At 42.2% G+C, this 25,357-nt stretch overlaps 1 protein-coding gene across 3 annotated transcripts in view; it reads right to left on the bottom strand.

Moving 5' to 3' along the window:
* Positions 1 to 25,357, bottom strand: part of STN1 (STN1 subunit of CST complex) — a 66,744-nt gene that overhangs the window by 38,583 nt on the left and 2,804 nt on the right. For all 3 annotated transcript variants that reach the window (XM_084634687.1, XM_084634688.1, XM_084634686.1), the window contains exons 2-4: positions 22,223 to 22,377; positions 19,983 to 20,047; positions 5,505 to 5,700 (exon numbers count right to left, since the gene is read on the bottom strand). In XM_084634687.1, coding sequence (XP_084490813.1) covers positions 5,505 to 5,637 — 133 coding nt within the window. In that variant the 5' untranslated portion in view covers positions 5,638 to 5,700; positions 19,983 to 20,047; positions 22,223 to 22,377. The remainder of the gene's footprint in view (positions 1 to 5,504; positions 5,701 to 19,982; positions 20,048 to 22,222; positions 22,378 to 25,357) is intronic.

The following is a 25,357-nucleotide window of genomic DNA, read 5'->3' as shown; positions in this document are numbered from 1 at the left end:
GGCTTGGCTGTAGACAATGGATCGTGTGATGTGTCCTGGATGGAAGCTGGAGGCATGTAGGTAAGAATAGCGGTCAGTAGGTTTCCAGTATAGGGTGGTGTTTATGTGACCATCGCTTATTTGCATTGTAGTGTCCAGGAAGTGGATCTTGTGTGGACTGGTCCAGGCTGAGTGTGTGTGTGTGGGGGGTGGAAACTGTTGAAATCCAGGTGGAATTCTTCAAGGGCCTCCTTCCCGTGGGTCTATATGATGAAGATGTCATCAATGTAGCGCAAGGAGAGGAGGGGAGCTAGGGGACGAGAGCTGAGGAAGCATTGTTCTAAGTCAGCCATAAAAATGTTGGCATACTGTGGGCCCATGCGGGTACCCAAAGCAGTACCACTGACCTGAAGGTATAAGTGGTCCCTAAATCTGAAATGGTTGTGGGTGAGGACAAAGTCACAAAGCTCAGCCACCAGGTGTGTCGTGGCCTCATCAGGGATACTGTTCTTGACAGCTTGTAGTCCATCCTCATGTGGAATATTAGCGTTAAGAGCCCCTACATCCATGGTGGCCAGGATGGTGTTTTCAGGAAGATCACCAATGCACTGTAGTTTCCGCAGGAAGTCGGTGGTGTCTCAAAGACAGCTAGGAGTGCTGGTAGCATAGGTCTGAGGAAGAGAGTCCAAATAGCCAGATAATCCTGCTGTAAGAGTGTCAATGTCTAAGATTATGGGGCATCCAGGGTTTCCAGGTTTATGGATCTTGGATAGCAGATAGAATACCCCTGGACGGGTGTGTCTGTGTAGATTTGTTCCTGTGCTATAGCAGGGAGTTTCTTGAGCAAATGGTGTCATTTCTTTTGGTACTCCTCAGTGGGATCAGAGGATAGTGGCCTGTAGAATGTGGTGTTGGAGAGTTGCCTGTTCATAATCCGACCTGTTCATTATGACTACAGCACGTCCTTTGTCAGCCCCTTTGATTATAATGTCAGAGTTGTTTCTGAGGCTGTGGATGGCGTTGCATTCTGTATGGTTGAGGTTATGGGGCAAGTGATGCTGTTTGTTTACAATTTCAGCCTGTGCACGTCTGCGGAAGCACTCCATGTAGAAGTCCAGTCTGTCATTTCAACTGTCAGGAGGAGTCCACGCAGAAACAGACTTCAAAGGGAAACTACAGAACTAAGATGCATTTGCAAATTTAACACCATTAATTCGGGCATGAATAGGGACTGGGAGTGGCTGGCTCACTACAAAAGCAGCTTTGCCTCTCTTATTGGGAGTGGACTACATCCACCCTGATCAAATTGGCCCTGTCAACACTGGTTCTCCACTTATGAGGTAACTCCCTTCTCTTCATGTGCCAATATACACCTCTACCCCGATATAACACGGTCCTCGGGAGACAAAAAAAATCTCACCACATTATAGGTGAGACTGCGTTATATCGAACTTGCTTTGGCCCGCCCCATTCCTTGTTCCCTGACCGCCCACTCCAGAAACCCCTGTCCCTAATCACCCCCAGGACTCAGAAGGACCCAGAAGTTTCCAGAACAGGGTGTGGCAGTGACTTGATGCATTCAACAGCTGTTTGGAGGCTGTATATCATGTGTTCACTGTGAACAGCCCAACTGGGTGGGTCACCCTCAGAGAGCTGAGCTGGAGCACGTGCGCGTGTGTGTGTGTGTGGTGGGGGGAGGGTTTATAAATATAAGAGTTACAGACAGCCCTGTAGACTGTCAGTGGCTGACCTATGCAGGACCAAGAGATGTATCTGTCTGCTGTGAGAATTGGGCCTCAGTCTGTGCCCCTCTTTGGATACAGGCTACAGTCTTCTGCTTCACCACCAACTGAGAGAACCAGTGAGCTAGTAAACCAGAGGCTGGAATGGTGGTGATTGTGGAGATCCCCTGACAGGGTTCTGAAGTGTTTGAAAGGACTGAAATTCTGCCATTTCTCAAACGCTGCAAAGTCCAGATGACACACATTCCATACTATGGTCACACTATAAAGACTGAGAAATCACTCGCAATCAGAGGAGACATGTTTTGATGTACGTGCACTGAAGTATAGAAAATGTTATGCTGAAAACCTGTATTTGAATGTTTTTTACAGAAACAAAAGGAGGAAAGTCAGTATATGAAATACCAGTAGATGTACTGTTTAGTATCTTTGTTTAAAAGTTATGCATAGCATCCAAAAACTTATTTACAAGGTTTTGAGTGCACCATGTTTACTCTTTCTGAGCAAAACAGAACACTCTTTCAAAATTCCCTGGAAATTATTAATATCCATTTATTGGGTTTTACATACTACAACCTTAAAATTTAACTCTGTGTAATGCTTTCTGAGAAGTCTTTAAGAGACAGAACTTTGGCCTGTGCTTCTAGAAAAAGTTGCTGAGGTACAGGAAGAAGGGAGTGTATAGTTATACAGAATATAGTCTGTATATACAGTTATATACTATGTAGTCTGGTCATCACCCGTCCTCATTACAAAGACTGTCTGAATAGAGGTATAATGGATAGGATGTACATGTGGAACTGCCTCTGACCTGTTTAGGGTCAGGGATCTTAAATGTTTTGTTAAAAACTGGAGCCCTGTATCTTTAACTGAGCAGTACAAAAATCATAGGAGCATAGAATCTTTAATGACTGCTGCTAGTGAACCTGCTTTTATACTATTCATAGCTTCCCTTTCTTGTTGATAAGGTGCTGTCACATTGCAGAGTCAATAATCTGGCTAGCTGCACTTTAACATGGAAAAGAGGCTCATTTCCATGCTGTAATTACATTGTGTTGTTGCGTTTGACACCCACTCTCATTTCAAGGCCTCTGGGGCATCACAATTGCTGCTTTTATCTGGGTGGTTTTCAGCCTTCATATCACCATATACAACAGGAGAGAAGCTGGCTGGGTTTACATGTTTTCCCCGGTGTTGTTCTAAGGGATTAATCATGGTTTCCTAGAATCCTAGCAGTTAGACCTGGAAAAAAGACTTATTAGATCATTTAGTGGCCAGTGCAGGATCATTCCATACAGTACATTCTTCAGTGATCCGTACAATCCCGACATAAATAGATTTGAGTGATGGGCCTTCCGGCCCTTCCTTAGGGAGTCTGTGCCACAATCAAACAGATCTGACTGCAAGGATGTTTTCCCTTAAGTTCAGCCTACATTTACTTTTTAATTTCTTCCCATTGCTCTTTGCGCCGACCTAAGTCATTCCCAATTATCATTAATGACTGGTTTATAGCCAATTGTATACTTAACAGCATCTGGTCTTTAAGAAACTCGTTATAGGAGGGGAATTTTGGCAGCAAATTTATACATTGCCCATCCTATTCCCCCACCAGCCTCCCACCGAACACTTATTTGTGTACGGTTCTATTCCGATGGCATTGGATATGGGTGAAAAAGACATGCTGGAAGGCACCTGGGATGGTTCATATAGTGTGTGTGCATGGGTGCACCCCCCATCAAAGAGATGGGCAAGAGAATTAGGATTATGTTTGTTCCATGACTTTTCATCCTTATATGGGACTGCAAAGTCTGTTAATATGCACACATGTACACGCATACACATGCGCACACAAAGGACTGCAATGACTCTGGTTGTGCAAAGAGACAAATCCATAGGAAGTGGGGAAAACTTGCATGCCCCAATTTTAAAAGGGTGGTATCTTGACATGGTAGAGGATACATCTTCATGAGCACCTTATTTAGAAGATTAATGACAAAAATTGTGGCAGATGAGGAATCTCTCTCAAATAAAACCTAATCGGATACAAATGAGAAATATAAGAGCATATTTGGGAGAGGGAGAAGTGCTGTAGTTGTCTAGGACTTTAAAAGGAGAGAGAGAGTATGTTTGTTGATGTTCATCAATTTTTATTCTTCCACTATGTGCTATTATTGTTTAGCAGCAGCACCTAGGAGCCCCAGTCATGGGCCAGGACCCCACTGTGCTAGGTTCTGTACAACACACAGAACAGAGAGACAGAGTCCCTGTATTATTGTTTTTAAATCAAGAAAAGATTAAGTAATTAAAGATGACAATCTGTCAGTTCTTTCGGGGCAAGGACATTCTTTTCATTGATGTGTGCATAGCACAATGGGGCCATTATCTCAGATTTAGGCCTATAAGTGCTACCATAATACAAATAGCCCATTTTAAAATACAAGATTAACCATCAGCAGTATCTCCATATTTTTGTCAGTGCCCCAGGTCAACAGGTTTGAAAACATACATCCTATCTGTTTCCACAGAAGTAAATATGCTGGATCTTGTACACTCTGTGTTGTCCCTAAGGGCACAACACTAGATGTCAGAAGAGCATAACAAAGCCAGTTCTTGGCTTCCGGAAGGAGACTAGCGTCATTCCGGTTGTCAATGAAAAGTTAATATATTAACAAAAATCAAGAGCAGTGCTTCAAGAGTAAAGCAAGCCAACAACCTTCTTTTATTCAAGGGGATAAATATATGTCCCTAGTCCTTCTTGTAGATAAACCTACTCAGAACTAGCTGGTTTTCCTGATTAACTCTCTAGGTTTCTCTATGGGTTTTCCTTCCCTTGTCCTTTCCCATAAGAACAGTCTTAAGTCCTGCCCGACAGAGTTTGGGGTACATAGACCCCACCACAGTATGGAACAAACTGCAGCCTGTTTAGGTTCTTCCTAGTGATAACAGCAACCCTATGCCAGCCCTATGCTGCGTTAGAAAAATGTATATATGTGGGTGATATTGGCTGGAGCTCCACAGGAAGCAGACAGCAAAGCATACAATTTCAAACAATGGTTAGGAAATAAAAGGTGTGGCATAAGAGTCAGCACAGAAACTAGAATGAACCACAAGGCTTTCCCAATACATGAAGTATCCTTCATTCATATTTAGAAACCAAACAGGTAAGGCCCATTACTATTTCTTATTACCTATGAATGTGCCCAGACAAAAAGCACTGCTCTTTAAAAACATCTAAATACAAGAAAGTGACCACCTTTCAACAAGAAGGCAATAAAAGAAAAGGCTGGAAATCCTCCATAAAATTTTTTTAAATGGTTTGAGGGGGAGAAAGCATAGCAAAAAAAAAATTTTTTTTCCAATTAAGCTTTATTAGATCCCAGCAACACACATACAGAGAAAGTTAGTGAAGCCTTTCTGTTCTGCCAAACAAGTCTCTTAAATTTAGAGAGATTGTTTCATACCAGTTAGAACAATGGAGAAGGCACCGGGTCTCCTAAGTTCCATTTCCAGCACTGCCACTATAATTCTACATAAATTAATACAAGATCTTTGACCTCTGTGTCTCAACTGTCCTGATGGAGACAATACTGACCTACCTCACAGGGAGTGTTGAGAACTTACTCATCAGCATTCAAAAAGAGCTCTGAGATCCTTGGACAGTCAGTGCTACATAACTGAGACATAACTAAGACTGCAGAAAGCTGATACTGTTCTACAATAACACCCATTACTAATTAAACCCATTACATTTCTATACACACCAAAGAAATCATGCACACATACCTGGAACCTGCTTAGATTCATTCATTTCCTTTATATCCTTAATGTAGAGTCTTGCAAATGCAGAAAAGACAGGATCCAACCCCCATAACAGGGAAGGCATCTCTGCTTCATACTTCGCAGGGTCAGACTGCATTCAGAAACCAAGTGACCAATTCGCATGAACAAGAACAGGCTCGGGATTGCTGATGATCTTTATCTACATAGGTAAAAAGATTCTATTACATATAGCCCTCAGAAATTGATAGAGAGTTTCCGGAAACTGTAGCACAAAACATGTAAAATATTTGCTGTGCTAGCTTACTTGAAGCGACCAGTAATAGCAGCAATAGCATTCTGCTATCAACTCCTTCAAATTAAACACAAATTAAGGGGATTTCCCTACAGAAGTAAAATGATCCAAAATATATCTCACTAATAGAGTTGGAGCATCACATGCCTTCTTTTTAACCTTTTTTACTTTTCTATTTCTCTTTTTGTTTATGGTTTTCTTCCTCTTTTCCCCCACTCCCCAAAAAAGTATCTTCCCCTATTCATCTACTTGAATATTTTACTGAAAAATTAGCTTATTTTATTGGAACCAAATGAAAGCAGCCATCTCGTCGCCATTTTGTGCCACACAACCTTCAATACTTCATACTGGTTACCTCCCCTTCCCTTTCATTCTGCTTATTCTCGTGTTCTCTTTTCTCACCACCATCATGACTAATTTAGACATCCCACTAGGCAGATAATTTTGGAAGACAGGTGTTCTGCCCAAAAATACCTGCCCTGGGACACCCAGTAGGAATTTTGAGCCTTGACATGCATTTTTGTTAACTTCCCCTTTGCTGGCATTTAACTTGTTCCTGTAAAGTACTCCAGGTTGCCCCAGAGCATGAAAGGAACTGTAGAAAACAATTCTATTTGTCCCCTTTTGCTGGGGAAGAACAAAAGAAGAACACCACTCACTTTCAACCTCCCCAATTTTAAGTGCAACAGTCATTCATGCTGGTATAGAGGTGAAGACATTTTTATTACTTAAGTCCCTTAGTGCAGCCACTCCCTTTTGTTTACGCAAAATTAACACCAGCTTGCTGTGCCTGGATCTATTTCTGTTTCCTCCTCCCACAGGCAACTCTACTTTCTTCTATGCTGACCCTTACATACAGAAGGGCCTTCCAAAACCAACCCAACCACCCTCTCCTCATCAAATCCCTCCACAAAGTTAATCATCAGGGGGTAGCCATGTTAGTCTGTATCCACAAAAACAAGAAGGAGTCCGGTGGCATCTTAAAGACTAACAGATTTATTTGGGCCCAAATAAATCTGTTAGTCTTTAAGGTGTCACCAGACTCCTCCTTGTTTTTTCAAAAACTTAATGTCTCCCATGAAACCTACAAAGGCGTGAATTACATCAGGGGGTCTCAACCTTTTTAACACCCCTTCCCAACATTCTAGAAAAACTCCACAGCCCACCTGTGCCACAACTGTTTTTCTGCATATGAAAGCCAGGGCTGGCTTAGGGTAGCAAGCAGAGCAATTGCTTGCAACCCCATGCTATAGAAGGTCCCACGATGCTAAGTTGCTTCAGCCCCAGATGGCAGGGCTGGGGGCCCCAGGCTTCAGACCCCATGGTGGGGCTTTGGCTTTCTGTCCTGGGCCCCAGCGAATCACACTGGCTCTGCTTGGAGGACCCCCTGAAACCTGCTCACAGCCCACAGAGGGCCCCAGATCCATGGTTGAGAACCGCTGAACTACACGAAGTTTAGATCAAACCTTACCAAGCAGCATGCATGAACTAATTCAGTCACTGTATGATCTTATTAATTTAACTCTCACCGCTCCCTGCTCCACTTTGGAGCTGTGCTCACCATTGCTCAGTGTGCTTGTATGAACTCTAGATTGTAAGCTTTACAAAGCAAGGTTGTGGGCAAATTGTGTGTTTTGCAGGGTACCTAGCACGCCTGTAGACATGGCAAAATTATTACTATCAGACTCCCCTTTCCATTTAATCCATTGCACACTTGCTCACATCATCCCTCTAGAATGGTACACTCACCATTACTTAGGGCCAATTGTTTGGCTGCTCATTTCCAATCCACCTTGAGAATCACTTGTCCATTGGGTCTTGTTTTTAATGAAAATGTGAAGGGCCATAAGGCTAAGATTTTGTCACTGACCTTTACTAAAAATATCCATGATAAAATATGAAGGGACTGGGCAGCTACGGAGTGGCTGGGAGCTCTGGGGGCCCCCCACCACTCATGGGAGCTCAAGGGTCCCCCCGGCCCCAGTGGCAGAGGTCCCCCTGCTGCCAAAGCCATGGCGGAGGGTAGGGAGCTGCAGGGGTCCCCCCGCTGCCAAAGTCATGGCGGAGGGCAGGGAGCTGCAGGTCCCCCTGTTCCCCACAGCAGCTGGTGGGGAGCTGCGGGGTACCCTCCACCCATGGCAGCTTGGAGCTTGGGGGCCTGCTGCGTCAGGCAGCAGGGGTACCTCACAGCTCCCTGCCGCTGCGGGAGGAGGTGGGACTCCGCAGTTCCCAGCCGCCGGGGCTGAAGTCACAAATCTATGACTTTCAAAGACCTCCACGACTTCCGCAACCTCCGTGGCAAAATCTTAGCCTTAGTCATAGCACATGAGGGAAGTCCTCTGTAAAATTAAATGTTAACAAACCTCCATTCTGTAGCTAACCAGAGCTAAAGCAGCCCATGTGTCAGAAGACCACGTTGTACGTAGTCAGGTCTAATGGTCAGAGCAGAAATCAGGCCTACACTTCAAAGCAAGAGATAAGAACAGCAGTCAGAGTCCAAGTGCCAGAGCTCAGGATCAAGACAGAGTCAGAGCAAGGAATTAGGGACAGACCCAGAGTCAGAGAAGGCAGGAGCAGGGTTGGTTCAGAGGCAGGAGAGAGGCTGGGACAGGACTGGAACAAGGCAAGGTGCAGGGCAGGGTCTAGGCTGGATCAGGGCCGAAGCAGGGCTTGGAATGAGGCAGAGAATTCACAGGCCTGTGCATTGAGCCAGCCAGAAAGCTACTGCTTGGCTTAAGATCTGGCCTAGTAGCTTCCCTAGTGAACCAGGCAGGGCAGTCTATCAGCAGCCTAGCTGACTCCTCAGGCTGTCAAGAGTCTGAGCAAGCACAGGTGCAGGGCCTTATTCCTGACACCAGATTAGAGTGAAGGAAAGCAGTTCCGCTTAACCCTCTCCCACCCAGAAGGAAGAAGGCTTAAGATATCATGCCTGTCTCATGATGCTATGATATAAATTATTCAATATTAGGGGCACCTCTTCCCTGGAAAGTAACCTGACACAAGCAGATGGTTTTGGTTCCCTAGGGAAGTTTTTCCTTTTGTATAAATCAGTATCTCCCAAACAAGAGTCATTAGGTATATTCCACACATTGAATTCCAGCACCTGTCACAATTTTACAATAGAAGACATTTCTCTGAGCCAAGCCCAAGATGACACTTCTAGACCTAAAAGCAACAAGGGAAGAGTTAGGCAACAAGCAGGTCTGACTACATTTTACTGCATAACTTCACATGTGCTCGGGTGGAGCGGAAGAAGAAAGTCACTACTGGCACATGTGAATCCTTGGGATAATTAATGATGAAGAACTTTCCATCAGTAGCCCTGGAAATAAGGAGGTATTTGGGACTTCAATAGCAAGTACTGAATTTTAAGGATGGCCAAACATTCACAAAAGGTAGATAGGCTGGACTGGCACTTTCCTGAAATCTAGGCCCTGTACACAGTTTGTATGAAGTGAAGCAGCTGCCCTCAGCTTTTCCTTCTCCCCCAACCAGCAGAGGGAAGGATCCAGCATGCATTGCTCTATTTTGAGCTGAATGCCCAAAGGCAAGGCCCATATTAACTCACTGCTCCTTCCTCCTGCCTGTGAACCTTTGCAGAAGGAGTTAATTCGGTGTTGCCAACTCATGATTTTGTCATGAGTCTCATGATAGTTATTGTTAAAGCCCCAGCTCCTGGAGTCAAGTGAATATGTGATGATCTCAGCCTTCATTCTTAAAAAAATAAGTAAGTTTCTAGGCCCTGTAGCTATGGAGAAAGCTTCAAAATGTGACCCCCAGTGAAGGCTCAAAATGCAGAAGTCAAACAAAGAACACCAAATCTATTATTTTTACATAATCTCATGATTACTCAGGGCATCACTGGGGACAGGTACAAGAGGGCCTCCTGGGGGCACCAGATGACTTTTACACTTCTTCATAAGTACTTCAGTGTATGTGAAACACCAACACACTCAGATGAAGCGTGCTGTAGAAACAAAAAGTTTCAAGTTTGGGGAAAGCCCTTGTGGAGTGGCATTTCTGCTTTGGCTGTGGTCTACTCAAAGGGCACCAGCAGGATTTTGTGGGGGTCCATGGATCACAGCTTTTGTAAGCTCAAGAGCTTTAAATTCCTAGTGGTTAAAGTGCAATGAGTTAGAAAGCATGGAGATCTAAACTAACTTCAGAAGAACACTACATGTGATGAGCAGCTCCTTAATGTTCATCTACAAACATATCCTCGCTTTTCCAGGTGGCAGATTCACATTTTCAGTACAGGAAGTTAATTTTCAGGTAGAGGGAATAAAGACACTGCATTGTACGCACTATCAGTTTTCTAAAATGATTGACAGTACATGTACAACCCTGCTTTCTTCTCCTCTCTTAGGAGCCCACCATGTGGTAGCCCCATTTGAATTATTTTTACAGACTTCAGTTTACCCTGTTAGGACCTATTTCAGCAATTCTTTGGTCCCCTAGGGCATGTCTATATTTACCTCCGGAGTGATCGATCCAGCAGGGGTCGATTTATCGCTCTTAGTAAAGATGCGATACATTGATCGCCGAGTGTTCTCCTGTTGACTCTGGTACTCCACTGGAGCAAGAAGCGTAGGCGGAGTTGAAGGGGGAGCATCAGCAGCCGACCTACCGCACTCAAGACACCGCGGTAAGTAGCTCTAAGTACGGCAACTTCAGCTACGTTATTCACATAGCTTAAGTTGCTTAATTTAGATCAGTCCCCCCCTTCGTGTAGGCCAGGCCTTAGAGATCTAAAGGAGAACACAAGTATGAAGGGACTCATGATGCTATACCTCTCCACCCCTGCTGTGACTTCCATTCATCTAGTATCGTTGACCTCCACAATAGTTCTGTATTGAATTATCCCTATCATTCCTTATAAGCACAATGGGAACATCCCACCATCTGGGCTTACCCTAAGAAAGGCCTCCCTTTTTCTCTCCTACTCCAAGAGAGGGATGGAAAAGAAACTTTTCAATGCATCTACTGGGCAATATTTTTCATTACTTCATGCGCATCTGTAATGTCATTCACAAATGTGCTTCCGGCTAGAAGAAGGAGTTAAAAAAAAAAAAATGTTGTCTGCCCTACCCATAGGAAACTTGATCCTATCTCCAAAGTACCATTCCTACAGGATCCCCCAACGCCTAGCTGAAGTACCTGATCTTCCTATGTCTGTTTGAAAATTGACACCGGAAGTTTTGACACCTGAGGCAGAGTATCCCAGGGATTTATTAATTAGTAAGTCACCTGGGGAGAAAGTGAAACTTTCTATTATTCTAGTAGGGGCTTTAAATGCCTAATTGATACTGGTTATATGTTATCTGGAAGGAAGATAGCAGCTACACTGTATACTGAAGGTTTAGGGACATAGCAGGTTCCCTGAAGATGTGTAGATATTTGTGTCATTATCAATCATAATGCTAACAGACAATTCTGAGTAGATGCTATGCACACTTAATACTTTAAGTACCAAAATGCTGTGACAACTCTTAGCAATGCAAACACTACAGAGTCCCACCAAAAGGTCAGCCCCTCCTAGACTTCATTTCATATACATAGTGTAGGGCAGTGGTCCCCAAACTGTCGGGTGCCTCCCAAGAGGGGGTGTTTGGCGTGTGGTTCACACCCTGGGCTGTGTTGGAGCAGACTGGCGTGTCTGGCTCGACAAGGCAGGGTTCTGGAAGCCCAAACTGGCAGAGAAAACGGGATCAGAGGTAGTCTCAGCATATCAAGTGACAGTCCCAAGGGGGTTTCTGTGACTGAACCAGTCACAGTGTTTTCTTGTATCTTTATCACGTCCCTAAATAAAGGCTTCAGACAGGAAGTGCTGAAAGACACCTCTTGCAGCAAAAAGATTTTCAGATGCATCTCCAGAAACAAGCCTGTGAAAGCTGAGGGTGAATGGGGAAGAAGTACTTTGAGGCTTCCTTCCAGCTCACAGATACATTACTTTCAGTTTTACCTGGGGCAATTCCCTGACCCATTAAGCCATGTGAAAACAAGTTTCCTGTTATGCTTCTCAAAGATTAGCTTCTCCCACACTGACTGCACTTGTTCTCAGGCTCATTAGCCGAGGCTATGAGAAAGATACCAAGAGAATGTTTTGCTGAACTCAAAGTTCATAAGGGGTAGACTGTATGAAAGCAGCTCAAACAGCCATAACTCTTTGCAATACAGATATAATACAAATTGGGATAAAGTCAGCAATTTCCTGTAGCACTTCATTATAGGAACCCATTGCTGTGCCTCATCACAAACTACTGTACATTTAGGCAGCCTGAGATCAAGGCCCCCCTCCACTGCCTTCTTCTAAACAAAAATATCTGCTAAGATAAACAGCTCTGTAGGTAAAGACAACGTTGTATTTCAGTTAATTGTAGACCTTCCAAGGCTAGAAATGTAATAGTCACGGTCAACAAGATTCAGAGTAGCAGCCGTGTTAGTCTGTATTGCAAAAAGAAAAGGAATACTAGTGGCACCTTAGAGACTAACCAATTTATTTGAGCATAAGCTTTCGTGAGCTACAGCTCACTTCATCGGATGCATCCAATAAGGTGCCACTAGTACTTTTTTTTTTTTTTGGTCAACCAGAGATTCTGGATCTGTGTAGATTCTTTTGGTAAGTTTCTTACAGAATGCTGCGTTAGTTGTTCTCAAGCTGTGGATGATGGACTCTGGTAGTCTGTGAAGCACGTTCTGATAATCTGGGGACTGGGAGAACTGGCTGGTCACACAGTGTTGGATCTCCTAACCCCAGCTGCTAAAGTCCAGTTTCTTTCCTAATATTAATTTTTGTGTAAGCAATTGCTGTAGTTGCCACATGATGTTGAGATTGAAAGTCTCCTTGCCACTCTCTCCCACTCTGCCTCATTTATCTGTTAAGATGTGCAAACTATAAAAAAAGTTGAGAACCCCCACTCTGCAGTATTCGTGTTTCCCCAACTTTAATGTAGTTAGCCTGTCTCTAGATTCTGCTAAGCCTTTGCGGACTCTCTCTGCCTTGTAAAGAACATTTTGAATGCACCAGGACAGCACCAAATGGCACGTAAAAAGATTTTCTGAGCACAAATACCTCCTGGCCCATTCCCTACAACAGCTTTAATTTACTCAGATCTCTTGGCAAGTCACTCATTTAGAACACTGATGTTATGGATATGCATGACATTCGTGACTCCCTATTATTGCTTCACATACTTAGAAATGGTAAACGAGCATCCTTTTGATGAGCAGGTTTGAAATGTGGTTTGGTTTAATTGTACTTCAGCTTTTGTAAACACCACTCTAAATGTTGCTGAAATTTTATGTCGCACCTTCTCACCACAAACTGCCTCCATGAATTACAACAGATACAATATGTGTAGCTCAGTCAGAAGCTGCAGAAATTACTGGATGAAATTATACGGGCTTGTCTTATGCAGATGGTCAAACTAGATGATCCTAATAGTCTCGTCTGGCCTTAATGTATAAATATTGTGATGCTCTGCACTGTAAATTAAAATCCCTTCATTCTGCAAATTAAAGATTCCAAGTCATTTAAGAAAAGGAGGAATACAATCAGTTTGCTAGTTATCTATATTTCAAAAAGCAGATCCTAGTGTCCAAGGGTTTGGATGAGCTATTGTTGAACACAAAACAGCTGCTGTGTTTTGCCTAAACAATCACACTATTAGTATCAATTTCATTACTATGGAAGCTTAAAAATGCTAAATAAAACCAATTTTTATTCTACAATATAATGGTATCTTTGCCTTCAAAAATAAATATTGGAGAACACCTATTATGAAAACTCAAGTAACCCAAGCAACATTCTGCATTTAAAATTATGGTTCTGTGCGTGTAATGTATCATTAAACATGCAACCTAACAAATGGCATTTCTATGAAGTCACTTTTCACCCAACCCCCCGCCCACCAACTACCAAAAACTCAGCTGTATTTCAACTGTTTCCTGATTCTAAATTTTGTTTAGACTTTCAACTTCATCTTTGCATTAATTAACATTTAGTGTCATTATTTCCTCTTTGTGTTACTAGCCAAATTTGATTCTATCACATTGCATCTCTTTCCATCTTGTGATTAAAGCATATCTTACTGCAAAACTAATAGTCTTTCGTAATTTATCTTGGTGTCAAAATGTGCTAGGTTTTGGAAATAAATTTTACTGAGAAACAGGTGATTTTTTAAAATGGTATATGTAAAGAATCAGATCACCTTCTAGACCATGTTTATGGCAAAACCTGAACTAGGCTGACTTACTGGCCTTAATAAAAAAAGATAATTTAAAAATACACAGTTGTAACTAGATTATCACATTACAAGTTGTTTTATCTTGAGACTCTGCAGCCAATCAGGACATAACAGAGCATGTCAGCAATTTTGGAAACAAGAACCTGTGGTATGGAGGAGGGAAATCAGATTTGGAACAAGAAAAGCCATGCTTGTAGATATTATATGTTCAGAAATGGTTGTGCCATTGTTGACTGAAAGCAATATTGAAATGCAAAGCAGTCTTTATCCCTTAATAAATTCCTAGTCTTAACTATTGTGTGACCTAGTGAACATTTTAAAGCCACAAACAAAGCAAATCAGCTTGTGCTCCTGTGCAAGAGGAAAGGTCTAATTACCATTTGGTGGTAAGACAACCGTGGTGTAGCATTTGCAGTGTGTGCTTTCATGTGACTGAACTAAGCCTTTTAATACCTATCAGATGGATGGTGCTCTACAAGATTTGAGTACCTTTTCTCATGTTCGTATACTGCATAATGAAGTTTTGATCCAATACCCTGAGAAGAGCTACAAGATGCCTTTGATTTAAATAAAAGATAATCTCTATTGATTAAAACTGGTTAAAGGGACTAGAGTATTATTATTCCTTTTGGTAATATTATAGACATTTAATTAAACAAAAATAATTATATGTTCTTTCTAAAGAAATCCAGATTACCAATTTACTGGTGTACTTCATGAATGCTGTGAAAGACTGTTATAAGAAGTATTTTAAAATGTTCAGTTTAATATATAGGTATATTCCAAAAATAGTGGTTAATATTTATTGAAAGATATACCCATTTAAAACCTACAGGTTCCCCAGGAATAGTAATTTATTAGAAGTTATGAGTGTTACTCAATTAAGAGATTTACCTAACAGAGATCTACTAAACGCACACTGTAGTCAACTTATTCAGACAAAAGCAACAATCTTACAATAGGGAAATTAGAGGAATACACATTTCCTAATGTGGCCAATTGTCAGAAACCTATAGTCCACTGGATATCACATTTTAAACTACACATGTGTATTTGAAAGGGCTTTTATCTGACATACTAATGTTTGAATTTCAAAAAAAGGAAGTTTGATTATACAATTGTCAAGCAGTTGATGCATATTCACATTACATCTATGAGGCAATACATAGCTTATCAATTCTAATAAGCATGGCAGCACAGTTTAGCTGTCATATTGTATGCAGGATTGACAGTCTGTTTCAGCATCCCATTCCTGAAGGTAACATTGTAGTTAGCCTGCTAGAAATACCAGGTCAAATATATAACTTCTCAAAAAGGAAAGGAGTACTTGTGGCACCTTAGAGACTAACCAATTTATTTGAGCATAAGCTTTCGTGTCACGAAAGCTTATGCTCAAATAAATTGGTTAGTCTCTAAGGTGCCACAAGTACTCCTTTTCTTTTTGCGAATACAGATTAACACGGGTGTTACTCTGAAACCTATATAACTTCTGTAACAACTCCACTGAAGTCAATATTTTAACCAGGAATACATTTGGCCCAATACATTTTGCTGAAGTAGAAAAAAAAATCCCTTTTTTCAATGTCAGTTCTTGAATAAAAATCAAATATTTGACAGACCTTCAAGGATTTGCATCTTTAAAATTTTCCAACTTTATTCAATGATATTTAATTTCAAATAAAACCAACTGGATAAAGTGCATCATCTAAAGGTTTCTAGGTATGCTGATAATTTAGTAATGTTGACATTTTATTTGTCATTCAGCCTCAAAGTTTAACATCCAACTGAGATGAAGGCAGCCAGCTGTCTGCAGATCCTACAAGGCAGCCCTACATCAGTTTCACATTGAGAAGGATTTATTCACAGACAGAAGGGCTAGTAATGTTATTAAACAATCTAAAATTCTGCAGAAAATACCAACTAAGACCCTAGGCTGCTGGTGTGTTGAGATCACTACCTTGTACTCTATCAGTCTGCATCAATTTGCTGCCTCTTGTCTTATGCTTGGACTGTAAACTCTTGGGGCAGAGACTGTCTTTTTGTTACGTGTATTTACAGCACCTAGCACAATAAGGTCCGAGCCCACGACTAGGGCAATTAGACACTACAATAATACAATCAATCAATTTGTATGCATTTGAGCTCTCCCCTGATATTTACTGATGAGCTGAGGGAGACGACGTCATGAACCCACCTTGTTTGCATGGATACACCCATTCTGCCTAGGCATGCAGCATGAGGGCAATGCTTTGTTCAAATGATCATTTTTTGCTGGTGTTGGATCACAACTCACCTTGTTATTGGGGGCAAGGCTAATCATAGATTCCTAGGAATGGAAGGGACTTCCAGAGGTCATCTAGTCCAGTCCCCTGCACTCATGGCGGGGCTAAGTATTAACTAGACCATCCCTGACAGGTGTTTGTCTAACCTGCTCCTAAAAATCTCCAACAATGGAGATTCCACAACCTCCCTAGGCAATTTATTCCAGTGCTTAATCACCCTGACAGTTAGAAAGTTTTTCCTAATGTCCAACCTAAAAGGGGCCTTGCTGCAAGTTAAGCCCACTGCTTCTTGTCCTATCCTCAGAGGATAAGGAAAACAATTTTTCTCCCTCCCCCTGGTAACAACATTTGATGTACTTAAAAACAGTTATATCTCCCCTCGGTCTTCTCTTCTGCAGACTAAACAAACACAATTCTTTCAATCTTCCCTCATAGGTCATGTTTTGTAGACCTTTAATAATTTTTGTTGCTCTTCTCTGGATTTTCTCCAATTTGTTCACATCTTTCCTGAATTGTGGCACCCAGAACTAGACACAATACTCCAGTTGAGGCCTAATCTGCACAGAGTAGAGCGGAAGAATTACTTCTTGTGTCTTGCTTACAACATTCCTGCTAATACATTCCAGAATTATGTTTGCTTTTTTTGTAACAGTGTTTACACTGTTGACTCATATTTAGTTTATGATCCACTATGACGCCCAGATCCCTTCTCACAGTACTCCTTCCTAGGCAGTCATTTCCCATTTTGTATGTGCGCAACTGATTGTTCCTTCCTAACTGGAGTACTTTGCATTTGTCCTTATTGAATTTTATCCTATTTACTTCAGACCATTTCTCCAGTTTGTCCAGATCATTTTGAATTTTAATCCTATCCTCCAAAGCGCTTTGTCAAGGTTCCTTCCCCGCTCTGAACTCTAGGGTACAGTGGGAACCTGCATGAAAACCTCCTAAGATTACTTTTACCAGCTTAGGTTAAAACTTCCCCAAGGTACAAGCTATTTTACCTTTTGCCCTTGGACTTTCGCTGCCACCACTAAATGTCCAACACCGGTTACTGGGAACGAGTCCGTTTGGAAATGTCTTTCCCCCCAAAATCCTCCCAATTCTTACACCCCCTTTCCTAGGGAAGGTTTGATAAAAATCCTCACCAATTTGCATAGGTGACCACAGACCCAAACCCTTGGATCTTAAGAACGATGAAAAAGCATTCAGTTTCTGAAAAGAAGAATTTTAATAGAAGTAAAAAGAATCACCTCTGTAAAATCAGGATGGTAAATACCTTACAGGGTAATTAGATTCAAAACATAGAGAATCCCTCTAGGCAAAACCTTAAGTTACAAAAAGACACAAAAACAGGAATATCCATTCCATTCAGCACAGCTTATTTTCTCAGCCATTTAAAGAAATCAGAATCTAATGCATACCTAGCTATATTACTTACTAAGTTCTAAGATTCCATTCCTGTTCTGTCCCCGGCAAAAGCATCACACAGACAGAAAGAGAGGCTTTGTTTTTCCCTCCCCCCAGCTTTTGAAAGTATCTGGTCTCCTCATTGGTCATTTTGGTCAGGTGCCAGAGAGGTTATCCTAGCTTCTTAACCCTTTACAGGTGAAAGGGTTTTTCCTCTGGCCAGGAGGGATTTTAAAGGTGTTTACCCTTCCCTTTATATTTATGACACGCTTTCAACCCCTCCAGCTTGCTATCGCCCGCAAACTTTATAAGTGTACTCTCTATGCCATTATCTAAATCACTGATGAAAACATTGAACAGAACTGGACCCAGAACTGATCCCTGCAGGAACCCCACTCGATATGTGCTTCCAGCTTGACCATGAACCACTGATAACTACACTCTGGAAAAAGTTTTGTAATCACTTCTGCACCCACCTTATAGTAGCTCCATCTAGGTTATACTTCCCTACTTTTTTTTTTTTTTTTTATGAGAGACAGTATCAAAAGGCTTACTGAATTCAAGATATACCACCTCTATCACTTCCTCCCTATCTACAAGGCTTGTTACTTTGTAAATCCTTATAATAAAGGGTTGTTATCCTTGTTGTGTGAATCAAGGGCATAAGAACTGTGCTTGGCATGCCCTGATTGAGGGACTCACCCTCAACTAAACTGCACTTGCTAGACAGGCGACAAGAGTGCCAAAGAACAGTGGAGTTGAGACACAAGTGTAGTGGGGACAAGTATTTGTACCTGGTGGTGTGGGCTCTGCCTAAGGATCCTAGACATCATTTGACCCTTCCTCTCTCCACTGTGTAATAACAGAGTGGATTAAGACTCAGTTGAGTCTTTTGGTGCAGACCAATAGAGCTGAAGACCATGATAACCAGGTCTAAGCATTAGACTTGCTTTGGGCAGCGTGTCTGATGCAAGAGGCTGCCCATTCTGCACTAGCAGTGAGGTTTCCCCATTAACAGCAGAAATCACTGACAGCTGTGTTACACAGTGGGACCTTAAGACATTCCAGAGCATGCAGTGTGGTGAGCAGCTGGAAGAGTGGCTGATGCCAGAGCGAGTGCCTGGACAGTGAAGCAAGCAAAGTGCCTTCTCCCCACCCCCCAGGTTGGAAGGTGAACTCACACAGATGCACCTCTGGGTCTTCACTGACCATGGACAACAACTGTGCGGTGGAGGGAGAAGGAAGGGGCACATTAAAGGAGCTTTTGGTTGTTGGACTTAAAAACCTGAGGCAAAAGAACACTGTCCAACATACTCTGGGGTGGGTGTTTTGCTCACAGTTTCATGCTTATGAATCCTGCCTGTAGCATTTTCCCAAGTTAATGCCAGGTTACTTCCCCCCTTTTTATTAAAATTTTCTATTCTACACTCAGACTCTGTGTTTGCAAGAGGGGAAGTACTGCCTCTTAGAGGCATGCAATGGGTGGTGTGTAATTGTGCCAGGTCACTATGTGCGGGCTCGAGCCAGTTTTGTGTTGTATGTTGAAAAGGAACCCCTAGATATTGAACCCGGCCCTACTTGCTGCCAACTCTAACTGGCAGAAGGGTTACAAATTAAATAATAATAAATGTGTTTTGTGTATTTAAGTTTTCACAGCACAAATACCAAATAATTCCATAGCAGTTTCCCCGGATTAAAAAACAACCCTATATAAATCCATCAGAAGCAAACAAGGAGCCATGCAATGGTTTGTTTCAAGGTCATTGTTATGAGCCAGAATATTGATTCAGATTAACAATGTAATGACAGCCCTGGAACTTGTTCTTTCAGATACTGACCTCCAGCATTATGCTTTCTTCTTATCTGCCCCATAAATTCCTGAATTATTTCCATTATACAGAGACTTAATGACAGCAAGCAAGGATGAAAAACATAGGTTTGTGCCTTTCTATGGATTCTTTATGAACGAGCCATGAAAGGTTCCCCCACACACACCGACCGAAATGAGGGCTTCTTTCTACCCTAGATTTAGCAACCACACTCCTTCAATTAACAGCTGAGAGGTCTGCATAAACACTGCTGAGTCATTCAAGACTTCCAGCAAGAAATGGGAAAATATGAATTGACATTTGTGACTTTTTTGGGTGGGTGGGTGCAGAAAAACAGCCTCTCAGGCCTTCCTTGTACATTAAAGAAACTAAAGAGGGTACAAATCCATTTATTTTCTTATATTCAGATCACCGTTACTGACCTGGGTTTGTGTGCACTCTCTCTCAGATGATTCTAGAAACTCCTCACATTCTTTGCTGTATGGGACTAGCAAGTCAAAAACAAGACAAAGAAGTGTGTTATTTAGGACTGGTAAACAAATGCCTAGCACACTGTTGGCACTTGTTATGCAAATAAAACTAGAGCCCAGGAGCAGGAAGCAGCATGGTAAAGAGTGTGAAGTTGAGAGCAGGGAATAGGCCTCAAAGGAAGGAGTAAAATGCAGAGCTTGAGATGAGCATAGCAAGGAAGCAGAAAAGAGAACGTAATGACAGTAGAGACGCAGGTGAAGGAAGTATTACATAAAAGCCTCTTCGTGAGCTGGAATAGGCTGAGATTGATGTGATAAGAGACAGTGAGTGAATGGAGGAATTCAAAGAGAGGGTGACATGGTCAGAGCAGGGGAAGAGGCAGATGATGCAATGGGAAGAAGTGAGAAGCAAGGAGGTCAGACAGATGGTTTCGGTAATCAAAGTGAGATAAGAGTAGCTCATGGACAAGGGTAAAGAAAAAAGTCAAATGACACAGACAAGATAGATATTGGAGAGATCAATGGAAATAATTTTGGAGATGGCAGCTGACACCAAGAAGAGATGTTGGAGGGGCAGCTAGAGATTCAAGAAAGGGTTGGGTGTGTTAAAGAGAAGAATTAGGAGTTACCTCATAAAGATGGTAGCTGAAGCAACTGGCCAGGGTAGAGGAATAAATGGACTCTGAGAATGGGGAAGCCATGAAGGAAGAGTCAGTATGGCTTGAGAAAAAACAAGAAAAGGTGTCACACAGTGATTAAGTGTCAAAGGTGGCAAACAGATACAGGAGGAGGAGACTAGATGTATCCCTTAGAGTTAGCTAGAAGCTAGTAAAATTGGTGACCTTAGCCAGGGCAGTTTCAGTGGAGTGGAGGCAATGGAAAACCTTAGACAGATTGGAAGAGATCACCCAAAGAGTGGTGGACAGGAAATCAAGACAGCAAAACTAAAAAAAAAAAAAAAAAAAATACACTACACAGTTAAGGATTTTGGAAAGGTAAGAGAGGAAATAGAGCAGCAGTTAGAGGGTCATGTTAGTTTGCAGAATATTTTAGTTTAAACTTGATGCAGGGAGCACAAAATGAAGCAGAGGAGAGAGCAGTTAAAGGGGAGTATTAAAGGGGGAACTAGGGACAGTGGGAAGTGAGAATGGATGAGGTCAAGGGGGCAAACAGAGTTCAAGCTTTAGAATAAGAAAGTAGGAGAGAGACTTCAGAGTCAGAAACAAAGGCGGTGGCAGTGGAATTAGGGTTTTAGTGATGGATCAGGAGTGAAAGATATTTCTAGGTCAATGTACTCAATGCAGAAGTGAAATAGTTTTCTTTTTGCAAGACTTGACATTAATTCTGCTTCAGTGAAATAACTTTCAAAGGCTACTGAAGTAAATTGGTGAAGGAGGAATTATAATTTACCTATCGGTCACTTTTACTTTTCATCTCTAGCATTTGGAAGCATTTACAGTTGCTAAAAACCTCTTGCCTCCAAAAACAGATTAAGTTCCACATACCCTAATCCAGACCAGGAAATCAGTACAAATAGGGAAGGATTTGCTACTGTCACTTAACCTTCATATTATAGTGTATATTTTTAGGATTGGCTGGCAAGATATTACTCTGTTGTAGCAGAAATAAGGGAAGAGAAACTTGTCTCTCAGACTTTCCATGACTTGGTCAGATGAGTAGGGAGGAGTATAAAGATATTGCTCGAGCATGCAGGGGTGTAATCAGGAAGGCCAAAACACAATGGGAGTTGCAGCTAGCAAGGGATGTGAAAGGTAACAAGAAGGGTTTCTACAGGTATGTTAGCAACAAGAAAAAGGTCAGGGAAAGTGTGAGACCCTTAATGAATGGGGGAGGCAACCTAGTCACAGATGATGTGGAAAAAGCGGAGGTACTCAATGTTTTTTTTGCCATGATCTTCACAGACAAGGTCAGCTCCCAGACTGCTGCCCTGGGCAACACAGTATGGAGAAGAGGTGAGCAGCCCGCAACGGTGAAAGAACAGGTTAAGGACTATTTAGAAAAGCTGGACATGCACAAGTCCATGGGTCCAGATCTAATGCATCTGCAGAGCCATTGGCCATTATCTTTGAAAACTTGTGGCATTCGGGGGAGGTCCCGGACAACCGGAAAAAGGCAAACATAGTGCCCATCTTTAAAAAAGGAAAGGAGAACCCGGGGAAATACAGACTCACCTCAGTCCCTGGAAAAACCACGGAGCAGGTCCTCAAGGAAACCATTTTGAAGCGCTTGGAGGAGAGGAAGGTGATCAGAAACAGTCAACATGGATTCACCAAGGGCAAGTCATGCCTGACCAACCTGATTGCCTTCTATGACGAAATAACTGGCTCTGTGGATGCAGGAAAGCAGTGGTCATGATATATCTTAACTTTAGCAAAGCTTTTGATATGGTCTCCCACAGTATTCTTGCCAGCAAGTTAAAAAAGTATGGATTGGATGAATGGACTATAACATGGATAGAAAGCTGGCTAGATTGTCTGGCTAACAGGTAATGATCAACGGCTCGATGTCTAGTTGGCAGCTGGTATCAAGCGGAGTGGCCCAGGGTTCAGTCCTGGGGCCGGTTTTGTTCAGCATCTTTACTAATGATCTGGATGATGGGATAGATTGCACTCTCAGCAAGTTCGTGGATAACACTAAGCTGGGGGGAAAGGTAGATACACTGGAGGGTAGGGATAGGGCCTAGAGTGACCTAGACAAATTTGAGAATTGGGCCAAAAGAAATCTAATGAGGTTCAACAAGGACAAGTGCAGAGTTCTGCACTTAGGACGGAAGAATCCCATGCACTGCTACAGGCTGGGGACCGACTGGCTAAGCAGCAGTTCTGCAGAAAAGGACTTGGGGATTACTGTGGACGAGAAGCTGGATACAAGTCAACAGTGTGCCCTTGTTGCCAAGAAGGCGAACAGCATATTGGGCTGCATTAGTAGGAGCACTGCCAGCAGATCGAGGGAAGTGATTATTCCTCTCTATTTGGCACTGGTGAGACCACATCTGAAGTATTGCGTTCAGTTTTGGGTCCCCCACTGTAGAAAGTATGTGGACAAATTGGAGAGAGTCCAGTGGAGGGCAATGAAAATGATCAGGGGGCTGGGACACATGACTTACGAGGAGAGGCTGAGTGAACTGGGCTTATTTAATCTGCAGAAGAGAGGATTCCAAAGAGGATGGAGCTCGACTGTTCTCAGTGGTGGCAGATGACAGAACAAGGAGCAATGGTTTCAAGTTGCAGTGGGGGAGATCTAGGTTGGATATTAGGAAACACTGTTTCACTAGGAGGGTGGTGAAGCATTGGAATGGGTGACTTAGGGTAGTGGAATCTCTGTCCTTAGAGGTTTTTAAGGCCCGGCTTGACAAAGCCCTGGCTGGGATGATTTGGTTGGTGTTGGCCCTGCTTTGAGCAGAGGGTTGGACTAGATGATCCCCTGAGATTCCAACCCTAATCTTCTATGACTAAAAAAACCTTTCATCTGAGGATCTGAAATTGCTTTACAAACATTAAGAAAAAGAAAAAAGTGGAACTACAATATGTCAAACCTTATTGCTCAATCACCGAGTCTTTATGGCATCTCTTTACCACATACTTCATTGTTTATGTGATCTGTAGATCTTCTAGAACTTGGAAGCAGGGAGTTTGTCTACATACCAGTCTAAAGCACATTTGGGGCTTTATATAACGTGTAATTCTCTATCTATTGACATGGTTACGGGGCTGGCTGCACCTCTGCCTTCCCATGCTTCTGGTCTCTGAGTGTACCAGGTCTCAGGTCTTGTGCCTTTACCTGTCCTTGGCTGGAACTGTGCAATTCTCCCCACTCATAGACCAGGCCCTGGGCTACAGGACCTTTTGCATCACCTCCTTCTTATTTTGTACATCTGACTGAATTTAAGTACCCGCAGTACTTCTTTCCTTCAGGAGTCTGTGACCGGTAATACATTGTGATCAGACAGCCTTCTTAAAACCAAAGTATTGTTTATTTTAAACAGTAGGAACAATGCATTTAGAGGAAAAAAAGGTTTTAAAACAATCTACACTTATTTCTCTCTGACTTAAAGGCTTACCATCCACTGATGGTAACCTTGGAAGGCCTAACTTTTTCAGAAATCCCAGAAGGTGCCTATGTTAGTTTGGTTGCCCCAAAATGCTCCTCTCCTCCTACCTCTCTTTTCAGAATGTGTTCCTTTTTTAAACCTTCTGATCTCCTGTATGTGTGGACCTTTTCCTGACCTGGTATTATCTCATAACATCCCTCAAGTATCTGTAGAGAAGTAATTTATCTTGAGCCATTTCTTCACTCTCTGCTGGTCTTTACTTACAACCCATATTAAACTACACCAAAATATTCATAGAATAAATGACTTAGAACCAGGTCAACATACAATATTCATAAATTATTACAGAGCAGTTCCAATTCCATGACACCCATATTACATAGGGATAAACTGATGCACAGAAGGGTAAAGTGAATTGTTTACGAAGTTAGTCAGTCACAGGACACAAGAGTCCCAATTCCCTAACCCCTGCTCTATCCAACAGACCATCCTCACAACTACATTCACCCTCAAGCAACTCTAGAAAAGTTTCTGTCTTTGGGCTTGACCCACCTACTTCTGACACAAGCTTTTGGGCTTAATCCAACTTCTGTTGAAGAAAATGGAAGATGGACTGGTTTTAGGCTACAGGATAAAACTTGTTTCAGAGTAACAGCCGTGTTAGTCTGTATTCGCAAAAAGAAAAGGAGTACTTGTGGCACCTTAGAGACTAACCAATTTATTTGAGCATGAGCTTTCGTGAAGTGAGCTGTAGCTCACGAAAGCTCATGCTCAAATAAATTGGTTAGTCTCTAAGGTGCCACAAGTACTACTTTTCTTTTTGAGGATAAAACTTGTGCTTTTACTTTCCACTTGTTTTGATGTCCTGTCAGTGGACTGGTTCAAAGGATGTTAATCTTGGTTTGGAGCCAAATCTGAGTCTTTGTAAAAAGTAAGCTTTTACATAACTGAATGCCACTAGAAATGCTTTTTAAAAAAATCCAACTTTTATTTTTAAAACCAAACTGACTTTGCTATTATTCAGCCTGAGGGAAAACTGGACTTTTAAAATCCTGAGATTTCATAATTTAAGGTGGGAAATGTTGAGAACCCAGGAAAATCAATTTTTAAAAAAAATATTCAGCCATAACAGTTTCTTTCTCACTCGGTTTTAATTCCAAACCATCTTCATGCAACTTCCAAATGAACCTGGTAGCTGTGACTGGCCAACCAGAATCCAGGTGTGGTGGGAAAACAGAGACTAGTCTGGATGGCT

The sequence above is a fragment of the Lepidochelys olivacea genome (assembly GCF_965140295.1).
Source record: "Lepidochelys olivacea isolate rLepOli2 genome assembly, chromosome: 7".
In the NCBI taxonomy this organism is placed as follows: Eukaryota; Metazoa; Chordata; order Testudines; family Cheloniidae; genus Lepidochelys; species Lepidochelys olivacea.
Note: the sequence above shows the minus strand (reverse complement) of the source record. Positions and strands in the feature narration are given on the sequence as shown.